General features: G+C 53.1%; 4 protein-coding genes across 4 annotated transcripts; 3 read left to right on the forward strand and 1 right to left on the reverse strand.

Annotated features, from left to right (window-relative positions):
- Positions 1–1,660: 1,660 nt before the first annotated feature.
- Positions 1,661–5,386, forward strand: LAESUDRAFT_721012 (uncharacterized protein). The gene is made up of 17 exons (XM_040907938.1): positions 1,661–2,034; positions 2,103–2,197; positions 2,274–2,304; positions 2,360–2,593; positions 2,646–2,815; positions 2,867–2,930; positions 2,987–3,027; positions 3,078–3,310; positions 3,362–3,517; positions 3,568–3,613; positions 3,664–3,803; positions 3,860–3,979; positions 4,038–4,236; positions 4,293–4,457; positions 4,508–4,757; positions 4,820–5,274; positions 5,329–5,386. Exons 1-16 carry the CDS (start codon positions 1,819–1,821, stop codon positions 4,928–4,930), a joined length of 2,271 nt encoding a protein of 756 aa, XP_040768391.1. The 5' UTR covers positions 1,661–1,818; the 3' UTR covers positions 4,931–5,274; positions 5,329–5,386.
- On the reverse strand, positions 5,099–7,012 carry LAESUDRAFT_721013 (eukaryotic translation initiation factor 5C). The gene is made up of 8 exons (XM_040907939.1): positions 6,816–7,012; positions 6,439–6,718; positions 6,204–6,385; positions 5,878–6,155; positions 5,677–5,823; positions 5,498–5,623; positions 5,329–5,442; positions 5,099–5,274 (listed from the first exon to the last, which is right to left on the reverse strand). Exons 1-8 carry the CDS (start codon positions 6,913–6,915, stop codon positions 5,233–5,235), a joined length of 1,269 nt encoding a protein of 422 aa, XP_040768392.1. The 5' UTR covers positions 6,916–7,012; the 3' UTR covers positions 5,099–5,232.
- A 1,260-nt stretch (positions 7,013–8,272) lies between these two features.
- Positions 8,273–11,957, forward strand: LAESUDRAFT_343366 (uncharacterized protein). Its single transcript, XM_040902094.1, has 7 exons — positions 8,273–8,624; positions 8,753–9,244; positions 9,309–9,518; positions 9,580–9,914; positions 9,966–10,134; positions 10,189–10,559; positions 10,613–11,957. The coding sequence occupies exons 1-7, from the start codon at positions 8,448–8,450 to the stop codon at positions 11,880–11,882; spliced, it is 3,024 nt and encodes a 1,007-aa protein (XP_040768393.1). The 5' UTR covers positions 8,273–8,447; the 3' UTR covers positions 11,883–11,957.
- Positions 11,958–13,349: 1,392 nt separating this feature from the next.
- LAESUDRAFT_644107 (protein serine/threonine phosphatase 2C) lies at positions 13,350–14,493 on the forward strand (the record flags this gene model as incomplete). The annotated part of the gene is made up of 3 exons (XM_040903830.1): positions 13,350–13,472; positions 13,550–14,233; positions 14,293–14,493. 3 exons carry the CDS (start codon positions 13,350–13,352, stop codon positions 14,491–14,493), a joined length of 1,008 nt encoding a protein of 335 aa, XP_040768394.1.
- Between the last annotated feature and the right edge of the window lie 334 nt (positions 14,494–14,827).

A 14,827-nucleotide genomic window follows, 5' to 3' on the forward strand; every position in this document is an offset into this window, starting at 1 on the left:
TATAGAAACCGAACGTCTTTCATAAACGATCAGAATGATCTTACGATAACATACAGCCCTGCCCTCCGTCTGAGTCACAGTGCCAAAGCGTAACAACGAGACTGCGGAAAATCAAATGGCCTCGGCCAATGAAGGACACAATCCAATATGGCCGCGATTCGAGTGGAGAAAGAGCGGCGTCACGAGAGATTCCACATCGGACATAATGAGGAACGATATGACAGGCTCTGCTCTGACATTTGATCGAAATGAATCATGCTAATCCCACTCCGCGTAGGTGTAATCAGGGGCAGAGAGCAGACACGTTTGAGGTTTTCATTATCCTTCGCGCCACCTTGATGGAGGTGGACGTTCTGGCCGTCTGCTCCGCTGAATCTCCGTGCATTCATATTAAGTCCGTGCGTCCGGTAGAAAAAAATCAGATCCTGCCAGGTTTCAGACATAGCTGGCCGCTGAAACCACATGTTTGGCCACACAGCCTGCTTCGTACACGCCTACGATCTTACTTACTCTTGGCATGAAACACCGGGTGCAAATCGATGCGAGCGAGACTCTAGTCTTGCCGCCACTACTGGCGACTCTCAGGACAGCTGAATCAACCGATGACGGTCATCTAACATGAATGAATAAACATGAATGAATAGTAGGAACAAACATGACCTCGACGCCGTCGTCCATGCGGACGAGCTCGTATTTCGGAAGAAATACACTAATCTAAAAGGGCGTACACGTTGAGAGCGACTGACGCTGGCATGTGGTCGTATCGGTAAGCACCGCCTTGCGTAATGCGGCGGCCAGATATGCGCAGAATGACATGAGAGGACGTGAGCAACCAAGAAACGCTTGATGAGCCATTGAACGATTGTCTTAGCGTGCAAGGTTTGTAACTTGACCATGCAGAAAGAGCTTCATGCATACGGTATCTGTACCAATACAGACCCCAACAGGGGAATGCGACCAGCAGACACGTCCAGAGAAATGTCAAGCTAGCGTCTGGCGACATGGATTTTTTCACCCGGACGTTGAGGGAATTCGTGAAGGTGTGCTCGCTGAGTCGATGCCGATAACGATGGCCAAAGAGGACCGTTCGTTCCGGGTACAAACAGACAACTCGTCCTGGTCCAGACCACCATGACAAATGACAGAGCCTGATCCCGAGTGGCGCGGAGGTGTTTTGCGTACCACCGGGGAATACCGATTGAGCTGCAGAGGCAGACCTACAGAACAAGGTCAAGATGCCCGATAGTAAAAGGGCACAAAGATCGATCCGGTGATTCTGGCCAGCGTGGTTCGACGTCCATGGAGTCCTTGACAGAGAAAATTTGCCTTGAACATTTGCCTTCCGCAGGATCAATGTCGCGACCAAGTTTAGACGCATACAAAAATCGTGCGAAGGCGTCCATATTGCCCGGGCAGAATCTTGAGCAAGAACATGAGAGATTTCAGCTGTCCGTTGCCAATGACGGGCAAAATTACCTGCGGTAGTGAAGATAAAAGAGCTCTTCCGCACCACCAACGTTCTAAGGAGTGGACTAGGATGATTATGAATGCGTTCCGAAAACGAGTTGTCCACAGTTCGGCAACTTGTGCCACATGCGATGGGATACTCCGGAGTGCAACAGACACTGCCACAAGCTAGAAGTGTACAGGAATTGTGCGGAATATGGTGTCGAAAATAGAGCGGAAGGGAGAGGTCAGGTGTGCGCAATGAAAAATGCCGCCGTTAAAGCGGAAGGTGTTCCCACGGAGGTCAGCGAGAGCTTGAGAGTCGGCACGTTTTAAGCCACCCATCCTCCGTCGTCCTCACCGTCCTTACCGATGTCTCTGTCGCCAACGACGTCGGCCGAATACGAGCCCGCAGCGGCAAAACGCCGTCGCACGACGTTGAACACCGCTGCCAGGAGCGACATGTCTAGCGACCAGCTGTCTCCGGCCCACTCCGTCCCGCCCCCCGTCCCGCCAGCCCATACACCGAAGCGTGGCGCAAGGGCCTGTACCGCCTGCCGTAAAGGCAAGAATAGGTGCGAAGGAGAGGTACGCAGCCGTTAAACCTCACCGCGCCTCAATGGCCCGTCTGACCGCCCGGCCCGGATGGCTACTAGGCACCTTGTCGTCGTTGTCAGTTGAGCGGTACTCCATGCATCTTTGAGAAACCAGAAAAGAAAGGTATACAGGCACTGTCCGGGGCTAGCGTCGAGTAAGTCCTGCACTTGAACGTCAAGATCACCGCTCATCTGCGTGCTGGCTCCTGCACCATATCAACGCCAACTTAGACGGCTCTCCCGTCTGGAGGGCCAGTATCTCGTAAGCCTACAATCGCTTGAACGCGAACTTTCAATAAGTCGTCTTTGGGTTGTAGGTCATGCAAAGCCAGATGATTGGAATGCAATCATCCCTGGACCGAATCTTGTCTGCCATCCAGTCTCAGAATGCGGCAATGCTACAGCAGAATATCTATGGCAACGGCGGACCGCATCCTGCGCTCCCGCCGATCCGTAACGGTGGGGATATATATGGTTCCTCCGGTGGTTCGGACGGTCCGTCGTCGCGCCAACCTCGGTCGTTTCCCCCTCTTCCCGGTTTCGCGCCTCCGGTGCGCTGCGTCCTCTTGAATAGCTCCATGCAACGGTCTAATATTTGCACAGCCACACAAATATGCGACGTATGGCATTGTGCCCAGCACGGCACCGTCGTCAGAGGATGAGTCCGAAGACACGCTTCCTAGATCTACGTTGAACGCTCCGATTGAAGCTCTCCAAGGCCTCGCTAATGCTGCAGCGGAAGCTGCGGCCGCGCCCTCTGCATCACCACCAAGGTAAGTATATAACCCCTGGATAGGCTTATTTCTCATTAATCGAACTTTCAGAATGAAGAAGCGGAAGAAGGCCGAGCCAACGCCTCGAAATGCATTCCCTCACGTTGTGGAGAAGGCAAGAGTTAGATTATATAGATCATGCAAGCGAGATTAGCTCACTTTATGAATCAGGGGCTGGTATCCGATGCTGAAGCAAAAGAACTTTATACGATGTACGCGATTACTATCTGTCCCAGTCACAGAGTTCTAACAATCTCTGCAGATTCTTTTCCGGGTGTCATTTCTTTATCCCCTGCTTCGATCCTGCATATGACACCTATGAGGGATTGATGGAACGTACACCATGGACATTTGATGCTATTTTGGCAATCGCGAGCAAAATTAGAAGCGGCACAGGTCCTCTGAGCCCGACGTTCTATAAATGTCTGGAGGAAGCGCAGGGTATTGCTCGATCGACGCTTTTTGGACCTATCGTGCGGAAGGAAGCTGTGCAAGGTACGTTGTTGCCCTCTTCGAGCAAGAGCTCAAGTCTGATCGACTCATTAGGGATGTTACTTTTGGCTGCGTGGAGCACGAATGGCTGGCTCCCAAGCGGGCACGCCATGCGCATGGCGCTCGATCTCGGGTTGCATCGAGCACTGGAGAAACTGGTTGATACGGAAAATGCCAAGAAGCGGTCGGAAGAGGAGGAGCGCGATTTGGGTGAGCGCATACTTCAATCGCTGTTGTTAAGATTTTCATGCTCGTACTAGTTGTGTCGGCACGAATATGGCTGTGCCTCTATTGGTTTGATCATCAGTACGTCTTGTTTACGACCAACCATGAGGTTGCTCCTCACAGCGCTGTAGGATGAGCCTTGGGACGGGTCGTCCGATTGTCCTCCGGGATGAAAGCTCCATCAAGCACTGCCGAGTGCTGCTCACACATCGCATGGCTTCGCCGACAGATGTGCGACTCATTTCTCAGGTCGAGTTAATTGCCCAGAAGAGTATATACCCCGCTTGCTCTTACTGTATATAGATTGGCTCACACTTGCCTCTTCAGCTCAGATCTACGAGACATTGTCTCCGCTAAACGGCCAAGTGAATCACAACACTCTGGCCTTCATTCGTCGAGCGAACGTGGCCTTAGATAAATGGTGGCAAGATTGCGATGAGCTGCACAGTACGTGTCATCGATCTAGTCTGGATGGAATCAGAGCGCTGATTGACTGGCTTGTTAGGACAAACGATGGATGAAGATGCGCTTCCTCGGAAGATCCTAGCGGGCGAGTTGTATTACGCCAAGCTGTGGCTTGTCTGTGTCGCCTTGCGTGGTGTGTCTTGGGACAAAATGCCCTTCGAGCAGCGTGAACTTGCTTTCCAAGCAAAGGACGCTGCATCAAATTGCCTCTCCAATTTACTGAACTCGCCGACTTACAGGTAAGTATATCGATTGTTTTGTGTGACATGTGATGTTCACAATCAACGTTACTCAGAGCTGCTCTGCGATATGCTGTGCATGATAGCCTTGTGACGGCCGCGTTCTCGGGTCTTTTCCTCTTGAAGATGGCCCATCTCTTCCCCGGAGAGCTCGATCTTGCTGCCATTACTACGCAAGTCGAGCAGCTCGCTGAGCTGCTATCTGACGTAGCCGCGGAGAGGTACTTCAGCCGACTTGCTACAAGTTTTACGCTGACCTCCTATTTTGCAGGTACGCTCTGACACTTCGCATCATGCTCGCCAACTTGAAGCGAAAAATGGGCATCACGACGGCGCCCATGGCGCCGCCAATTCCTGGTGCTCATGGACCTGAGATGATGCCGCCGCCATTCATCGATCCGAGCTTGATGCCGCCGCAGATGCAATTCACGCCTGAGGAGCTCGGTCTCCTTCCGGGATCCTTCCCGAACGATCGTGCGCTCTTTAGCCCATCAGCGATACCGCTCTGGCTGCAGGAACAGGTCAGCGATATTTTGCCTTGTCTGTCGTTCGCATGCCCTGACGGAGTGCCGTATTTCTTCAGAGCTTGACAGACCTTGGGCTACCCTCAAACGGCTCCGATGGAATCTTCCTCCAGATGGGACACCCCAACGGGTGGCAGGGCGATTTCCCACCGATGCCTGAGGCTTGGTGAGACATGTTCCCGATCTCTTTTTCGAACTTCGATGTATACCGTACATTTTTGTCGCAGCTATGTTTAGGTCAAGTTATCCGGGAACCGTCTTATGGCGTGCGTCCAGTGTATCAAGTCCTCTCCTTTTTGGTGTCTGCTGTTTGAATATACCTATGAGGTTGTACGTGTACGCGCATTTGCATTGTCGATGTAAATGATGATTCTGTCTGCTCTGTTCGTACCCGGCTACCCGTGATATGTACATGTTCACAAGAGTATCGTAACAGAAGGAATACTTGGGATTTCCCGGGTATGTGTCTGGTTCACTCCTCTTCGTCACTCTCCTCTTCTTGTTCCTGCAGAAACTACGCTGGCTCTTGAGTTCTATCGTATGACCGCTATTACATATAAAATCATACCTTCACTAATGCATGGGTTGCTTGCAAGAAGTGTTGTTTCCCTTGAGGTTTCGCGCCTTTCTGGTGCCAATAGATAATAGCTTGATCCGAAACACAGTCCTTGTTATATAGGACCTATACAGCATATATTCAGTCCGCCGCATCGAGAAATTTGACGCCAATAACATACCTTGAGAATTTGTGGGAAAGCCTTCATGACACGCGCATCCTCGTAACAGTAGACTTGTACGGTGTTGATGAGAGCGACTTCAGTCTTGGGGCTCTCGCAGAACGGCTCCAAAATGTCAGAAAAGGCCTGGATGTTTTGTCAGCGCGCATCTTCTGATACCCGGCACGCCGAGCACTTACAGTGATCTCACGAACGGCGAGTGCTTCGTTCTGGTCCTGACGAGCGGACCATTCGACAGAAGATATGAGTCCTTGCCAAATGCACGAGATGAGCTCGGTATCGGGAAGAGCACGTTCCTCCTGCTGGCTCTTGATGGCAGTCACAATCTACCGGAGTATATGAGACGGTCATAACGAGGTTCGTATGCAAGATGAACGCACCTCAGAATGCGGGAGCTCGCGCTCAAGCATGTCGTGGATGGTCTTGATGATACCCTCCTTAAGTGCCGCATACTGGCGCCTGGTCCACCAGTCTGCAACTTGTGCCAAGCCGGCCTTGCGGAAGTGCTCATCAACATACTTGTCGTTGCGCTTGTTTGCAGGGAAGAAGGCAAGCAGATCCTTGATGCCGCCACGCTTGAGGGCACCGGCCAAATGGTCCATCGATTGCTCCGCGAGAAAAGCCCGGAAAATCGTCGTGATAAAATTGATAGATACATCTAACGACATCTCAATCAGGACCTTCTAGGCAACATTGTATTACTTACCATTCTTCACAAGATGGTCCTTGGTCAAACTCTGCAAGCAGCTGGCGCTGGCAAGACCCTGGGAAATCAAAAGAGCGGTAGCAACCGCTAGCTTCTCCCTCTGTGCATCGGGCCATCTGTTCATGTACTGCAGCAGCGTGGGAAGCGAAGTATCCTCAAGCGGTTTCTGGAGGTACTTGTATCTGCAAACGTCACATTGTATAAAGACCATCGTTTGCAGGACACCAAGCCTTACCTCCTGATCAATTTGTTGAGAACCTCTACATATTGCTTCACGTCAGCCACCTCCACGGGCTCCTTAGCACTGATGATCGAGAATGGGGATGGAGGCGCCCCATCGTCGACGTAGCTGCCGCCGGGTTGCAGAAGCCCGCCAACAATGAGGAGTTCGAAGAGAACATCCGCATACTTGAGATATTCGAGCGTGGAGCCAGCTTGGACTAATTTGTTGGCAAAACCGTCAAAATCGTTCGGCGAGACAGTCTCGAGGTGTTTGTAAAGCTGATCTCTGAAGACTGTACAGTGCAGGTTGCGTTTGAGGTCATATCCAACACAAACGTCACAACGTTGGAGATGAGATGAGAGATCTTAGATACAGCAGAGCGGACGCACCAGCTGGTTCGTGTTTAGCGTGGGCCTTGACGGCTCCTTTCCTGGCTCTGATGCGGACCCCCTGGAGCGTAGGCTTGGGCGCGGCTGATTGCTGAGACATCCACAGGTTTCGACGAGCTCGAAAGATGAAGGTCTGAACAAGGTGAATGGTGCGCGGGGATGGCCTGGGTAATCAATCTACGCATATTCGGCCTTCGCCGAATCCAGATCTTGGGGTATAGTTCTGGATCAGCAGAGGGACTCTATGCTCACTCGCGGCCGTTCAAGGTCAAAGGCGTAGTCTCATGCCCTACATCTCACCCTGAAATCCATGTACATGCATTCTTTCGTCTCCCATCAATTAACTCGCGAAAGAATTCCATGCACCGGTCTGCTGCAGCGTATAATAGCCGATTCTATCAACTTGATCTGCTCAGAGTGCTCATGTCACTCAGCAAATCTGGTCATTGTGTGCCGACGAGACGACAGGTGAATGCCAGATAGGACTATCGTGCATCATCTCCCTGACATTAATCCTCTCTACCGGAGACAAACTTCGAGGGGTTTTCGACAAGCGCTCGATCGGCAAGGGCTATAGGCGATCTGATCACGTGCTATGCTCTTGGAGGCGTGCGAGACGACCGCGTCTCCTTCGTCCTTGTCCCCACCACCGTGCGGCGATGCTGGACTGTTGCCTCTTGCCCAGCAACTCCACCCTTCTGCACAGTGCATGAGATGCTATGGTCAGAGGAAGTATCATGACCAAAGTCGTTTTGACCGTGCATGCCGCATATACTTTCGTGGATGTGGGTTCTTGTTTTCCGTCCTACCGATGAGGATGTTCTCTTTCTCACCGCTGGAACCGCGGGGTGCATTCATGATATCGCTTATTTCTCCTATATCTACTTCTGCACATGCCGTGTCTCTGTTGCCGCAGCTCACTCGGTATCGACAACTCGCTTTGACTGCGTGGTAACGATTCCCAGTCTGTCGCAAAGGCCGATATACGAAGCAGTTCGTCTTTTTCACTTATCTCTTCTTACTCAGTTGCTCACACTATATGCGATGATTCAGGTCATACCGTCCGTTGAGACGGTGCACAGTGTTCTCGCTTGAACTATGGCCCTGTCACAGAGTGTTTCGTAGCCATCGGCGAAAGCTGGACGTGGTATCATATGGATTTCATATTTCATGTTGGCCCGAAAGACACTCTGTCGCCTCAGCATTGACTTCGAGCGACATCTCTAGATTCTTCGCTTCGCATAGGTGAGTTACCGTGACTGCTTTCACCGCACAAGCTCCATTAAGTCGTATTACCATGACTTGACATTTTATTCATCCAGATCATAGTACGCCGTGACATACTTTCCTTCAGTCTTTCGGGATTTGGCCCGGTGGACGGTGTTCCCTCTGATGCCTTGCCCTATGCGCGCACCGACCTTCAAGCGCTGAGGAACGTTGCCTAAAACGGCAATAGAATTTCTTTACGTCAGCCGCTCCATATCAGAACGAGACGCCCGGTCCGCAAATCCCCGGTTCGACTCCGGCTACAATCGACAGCGCGCCAGGCGTCGTCGTCGCCGACCCACGCACCTCAACTCTATTGCCCGCCAACCAATTTTTTACACCTCGAGGCTTGCTTCACTCCATGATATGCCCCGCAATCACGTCGCAGGTCCTTCCACCCTCCGTAATCGCAACCGTGTCACCAACAAGACTCGCCTCAAGGTCATCACGGAAAACATCGATGCTGACACCATCGTCCTTGACGAAGATGAAGAGAAGGCTAGGGTCGTCTCTACAGCCGGTGTGGACGCTGAGGATGCCAATGTGAGCTCAGTTTTTGTCGTGATGCCCGTCGCGCGCGCCCTTGTTGAAAGCCCCTGTGTGGCGCGTTCTGATTGGCTGATACCGTGGGAATCTCATACCGTGGAATGCTGACTCAGCCACTGCTTTAGGAACATCATTTGCAAGCTGTATTGTCTGCGGCGGCCACACGGCATCAAGCAAGTGCGCGGTCTACAAGGGGTGCATCGGAGAAAGAGAGAGCACCCCTTGCTGCGTACATTCCCACACCAGACAGTACTGGTATCGTGGAGAATTACGAGCAGCTCTATCCTCCTGGTCGGTGGAAGGATCCCTGCACCTACGTCAAGTCTTCCGATACTGTTGAGGAGTCCACATCCTTCGCGTTGGCCAATGGCTTCATATATTATATGGATGAGCGTGACAAGGAATGGTTGGACAAGAACAACGAGGAAGCCCGTGGGGAGGGGACTAGTGCGCAAGGTGCTATCTCGGCGAGTACCACGCGATCGGTGCGCAGCATGAAGGCCAAGGGCAAGGAGCCTGATGTTGCCCAATCTGTTGCGATGTTGGAAGACGAATTTGAACTTGTAATGGCCATCTTTGAGAAAGTGACACATGAGAAGACGGAGTTCCTGCATCATGTCAGTCTCTTCGCGCTGTTGCTATCCTGCGTTATCTATTCATATATTTACCATATGAACATAGGGTCTCGAACAAGGCGCGCCGTTCCCTCCGTTCTCCGAATATCAGGATACGTTCGCAGCGGGACTCCAACCAGCAATATTTGCGATCTACGAAGTTCCCAGCTGGATCCCTCCTCCAGCTCACCTAACGCGCTTGGCTCGTACCATTTACCCTCATTGGCGAGAGCGGCGGCTGGAGCGTTGTGGTCACCCGATCATTCCTTCGGTCAATGTATGCAGTTTGTTTTCTTGCTCACAACTTGAGCGCGCTGACGTATTTGTTCACCACCCAGTTGGATGAAACGGACACGATAAATGAGTCGTACATATGTTTCAGACGAAGGGAGATCAAAGCTATTCGCAAGACTCGTGCTCAACAAGCAACCTATTCTGACAAGATGGTTCGTTTGAAAGGCGAATTGGCTGTAACTTTTGAGCTGGCAAACAGCGTGCTTCAGCGTGAAACTATCAAGCGAGACGCAGCAGCACATGCTCATGCCGTCTGGGATAAGCGTTTCGCGTTCGCGGAGATGAAGCGCAAGTTTCCAACCTTAAGCAGCAAGGATGAGGAGGAGCTGCTTTATGATAGGGAGAGAGTAGTAAAGAAGCCGAAATTGGAGCCCACCGGGTTCGTAAATTCATGTGCATCTATCCTGCGTTGGCTGATATCACTCTGTAGTCGTATTCCTCTCAAGTTGCGAACGCGGGACAATGGTGAAATTTCCTCTCCCATCATGCACGAGCCCCAGATACGACCGAAAGAGCGGCAAGCTCAGATCCAGAAGGAGATCGACCAAGACATGGCAAGGCGAAAGGAGAAGGACCACCAGTGGGAAGATGCGATCGACGTAAAGTATTTTTTAATCAAGTTATCCAGTCATACTGATGCAGCTTTGATGCAGAATCCCTATCAGCCTACTCCGACGTCGTATGCGTCCAAGCTGTTCAAATACATTGGTGCTACGTGCCGTGCCGGTTCGTCGACGTCCTCTTCCGACAGCGATTCTGCACAACCTGTTCGTGCACCTCGTGCAGGCCGTCTACGATTTGGGCGCGGTGGACGGCTTCATCTTGATCGTCGTATGGTCATGCCTCGTGCATGGTTGCCTGCGGATGTGTTGTCCGATAGTGAACATACGGCTGAAGTGGATGCGCAGGAGCGGGCTCGCAGGCTTGCTGAACGGTGGCAATTCGACTCCGATGATGTTCCAGCAGTTGGGCCGGAGGGTTCAGAGGAGAAGGATCGTGTACTCGTTGACGATTACGAGCCGAAGTATGGCTTTTCATATTCATGGGTTGCTATGTGCTCATGTCTTGCTCCCAAAGATATCTTGTGCATCACATGACATTGCTGACGGAACAGGATCATCAAAGCCTCATCACAGATGCAACGGTCTTGGTGGTGTCGAATGACGGACGCCAACAAGCACACTTGCCGTTCAGACTGGGTCAACCTACATATCGCAGGGACATGCCACAGTTCATGCGACCTTCTCCGTTGACCCCTGGGCACTCGATATCCGCCACGCAATCGGGCTCCTCGTCCCTGTCGATATCATCTGCTGGTACTCCTGTAGCGTTTCCGACTCAGCTGAAGAAGATGCCGCCCCCGGCGGTGCCTCAGACGCGTACCAGCGGTAGCATACGTCCACCAGGGATACCCGCTGTTCCCAGTATGCACCCCAGTATCACAGCATCACTCGGGTCTCCACGCAACACACCTCCTATCACCATTACGCCAGCCAACGGTGTCAATGAATCGGGTGGACACGTCACAGAGGGCATGGACCAGGCTGCCAGATCACCTTCGTTGCCTCACTCTAATGGACATGCGCCGAATTCGAGTGATCCAAGCCAGCCTGCCGCCGTCCCGCCACCTTCCTCTCCTCTTCGACCCAAGGCTCAAGTCAATTCCATAACCATGCCTGCCGTCCCTAATGGGTATCATATGGCACCTGTCAGCGCATATACCATGGCAAACGCCCAGTATATGCATCCGAGCAACCGGCAGAGCAGTCTGACGCTGCAGCAAATGCACGAGCTCAAATCCGCTTTCGCCTCTATGTCGCCTGCGCCGGATGCCCCCATGCAGACGAACGTCAGCATGCCGATCCGTACGTCGACGTCATACGTCCACGCTCTGCCGAACAACCCAAATTACATGCGACCGATGGCGCGACAAATGCAGTGGGCGGCTGCTGCGGCTTTGGCTCAACAACAGCAACGCCCGCCTTCTGTCAATGCTGCGGAGACCAACGGCATGGATGGAATGGTAGCAGCTGCGCATTCGCCTCAGATGTCTGGTGCGCCTGCTCGGACCCCATCTGCGAACGGTATCCGTGCGCCTTTATCGCACAGCCTGGCCATGCCTCCACAGACTCGGGGCCTGGTGCCACCTGGGAGAGCATCTCCGGCTGCCTATGCGCGCGTTTCGGGGCCCTTGTCGCCCTCTCCTCATTTGCTGAACACTTCCCTTTCAGCGACGCAGCCGCAATCGTCGCCGACGCGCTCACCACAGCCGCCGATGGCTATGCCGTCGCCGTCACCATCGTTGCAAGCGCGACACGCCGTGGGGAGCATGGGAGCTGGGTACTGAGCCTGAACGCATATTGCTGTGTGTGTTGTCTGCGTTTATCAGTACTGTACCGAATTACTGTCGACTCTGTGTCTCGTGTAGTCTTTCTTCCTGCTCTGATTAAATAGTAATTATATGGTTTGTTCTTGTCGTACGCTTGTTGGGCTTTTCTAAATCGCAGTTCGAACGGTTGCATGAGCATCCCGCACAGCGAGTACTGAGTACTGAGTACTGATGCATGATGCATGATGCTTTGATGCGTCGCATGAAGTCGTGAGCGTTTGAGCAGTTAGAAGCTCAGTGCCTTTGGCTAGCAATATGAGCAGCACAGCACGTCGGGATGCTGGGAGTGCTAGTTGTGCTAGTTCATCAAAATGCCGTAGGCGAACCGATAACGGTTTTTGCTAGATACACAACAGCAGGAGCCCGTTGCTCGGGCGATCGTTGGGAGCAGCCTTTTTGACAGGAACTAGGAACTGTGCTATGTGATTTGCACAGTGTACCCAGGTCTCCCTGACTTTGACCTGGAAAGATGCGATGAGCCCGCGACAGTAGACGGGCTACCTAGACCGCTAACATCAAGTGAATCCCTTGCTCAACAGAGCTGGACTGTTGATCGCACATCTAATTTTTGACTGGCACCGCCGTTGGTCAATCGCTATGCATGTGGCGCGGAAATCGATGAGAGCTGGCATCAAGGCACAGCGTCGCCAAGTCCGACGACTCCCGAAGTCACTGCACTTTCCAGCGCTCGCGGCTCTGTCACACTGTCGAGATGGCTCATTGGCTGGACCATAGCGTCAGGAGGACCGCCACAAGTATTTACTGCGGCTGTCCGCGCACCGGCCTCTGCATACAATAGTAGAGTAGTTCTGAGACATGAGTGCAATGATCGTCGGCCTGTGCGCTGCAGTACGAAGGAACTGAATGAACGCAGCCTGCATCGCAATACGCGGAATAGCCTGGCCACTTAGCTTACCGAACGGCGGCGCGTGACGCGCGGCGACGCAGCCGGTGTGGCGCGGAGGGGATGACGCTCACCGACGCTGCATCCACCATAAATACTCCAAGACTTTTTCCTTGCCCTTCCTCTCTTTCCTGCTCAATATCATTTCGATACGTGTATTGCACCCCAGCTGGCCTTCTCCGATATATTCCAATGTCTCCAGTGCCGGCGAATGACTCCGGTGCGTATCTGCAAGTTGCGCGGATGCGTTGCACGTCCCCTTCTTCACTTATCGTACCGCTGACCGGTGTCTCATTTGCATATCACTCTGAACCTGTGGCTCGCAGAGAACATGGAGCAGTCCCAGAAGTAAGTCCGAGGTTTTCCTCGACTCTCCGTGTTCCTGCACGCGGCACGCTGACTTTCCTTCATTCTTTGTGTTTCACGTTGGTGTCAGTGGCTACCACGATATTGACACAAGGCTCCCGCCACATCTTTCCTTCAAATGCGCTGTAACGGACTCGAAGGGCCCGCGCCGGTTCATGGAGGACTCGCATTCCATTGTCATTCCCTTTGGCGGCATTCGCGGACAAGGCTTCTTCGCCGTGTTTGACGGCCACGCAGGTAAACAGGCCGCAGAGTGGTGTGGACAGAACTTCTCTAGAGTAAGCCTGACCCGTACGCCGTGGCGTCATGTTTCATTGTTTCATCGTCGCAGTTTAGACTGACGTTTCCGGCGCAGTGCCTCCTACACATCCTACAGGCTGCACCAGAAGCGCCGATCCCGGACGTCTTGAACGACTCCTTCCATGAAGTTGACCGTCATCTCACGAAGCTCTCGGAAGAGTCCGACGGTAAAATGCACTCCGGGTGCACTGCCGTCACCGCGCTGCTTCGTCTTGAGGATGCCGATGGCAAGCAGACTTTCCTGCCTCCTGGCTATGATCCCATCGCCACAGCGCTACAACCGCATGCAGAAGAACACGCGGAGCAGGAGGAGGAAACGAAGAAGAGTGGCGCGGGGCGAATCAAGCAGGCTATCAAGAGCTTGGGTGAGAGGCGTTCTCCCTCGCCGCCGCTGACGCACGCGAGCACGGCAGAATGGGACAGTGCGTGGACTCCGCCCCCTGATGTGAGGGTGCGGCGCGTGCTGTATTGCGCGAACGCAGGCGACGCGCGGGGTGTGCTTTGCCGTGCGGGCCGTGCGGTGAGGTTGACGTACGATCACAAGGGTTCGGACAGGCAGGAGGCGAAGCGGATCATGGACGCAGGCGGGTTCGTGATGAGCGGAAGGGTGAACGGTGTTTTGGCAGTGACAAGGAGCTTGGGCGACTCGTCGATGAAAGAATATGTGGTCGGCGCGCCGTACACGACGGAGACGGAGCTGGGGGACGATGACGAGTTCTTGATCCTGGCATGTGACGGCGTGCGTATTTCACTCACACTCCGCGTTCTCCGGCATGCGTGGCTTACACGAGTTTTTAGCTATGGGACGTCGTCGATGATCAGACGGCAGTGCAACTAGTGCGCGGAGTTTCCAATCCCAAGGAGGCAGCGCAGCTGCTCCTCGATCACGCATACCAGAACTACTCGTCAGATAACGTTACCGTGCTCATCGTGCGGTTCAGGAATCCGCCTGAGTCTGTTGGCGCCAAAGTCGCCCAGCAGCAGGTGGATGGCGCATAGTCTCAGGAGTCCGGATAGCCTCCTCCACTCATGCTATGTTGTGCAGTCTCTCGGCGTCCGCACTGAGCGAAACGTTGCCTACTCGCGGCTTATACCTAATATTCTGGTGTCTCTCTTCCTATCTCTTCTGTGTTGTATCCCCCCGTGCCTGTTATATCTGATGCTGGTGTCTGATTCTGGCAGCACATTTGAAGCCATATTGTAGCATTGTATGCGTGGACAGTCTCAGATAATAGTGACGGTGTATCGGCTTTCGGCAGCGTTATGCGTTATGGTCACTGCACGTGTGGCCACTCGATCAAGTGCGCGCTCGGATCGTGGATTCACGCGCTTT

The sequence above is a fragment of the Laetiporus sulphureus genome (assembly GCF_001632365.1).
Source record: "Laetiporus sulphureus 93-53 unplaced genomic scaffold LAESUscaffold_4, whole genome shotgun sequence".
Taxonomy (NCBI): domain Eukaryota; kingdom Fungi; phylum Basidiomycota; class Agaricomycetes; order Polyporales; family Laetiporaceae; genus Laetiporus; species Laetiporus sulphureus.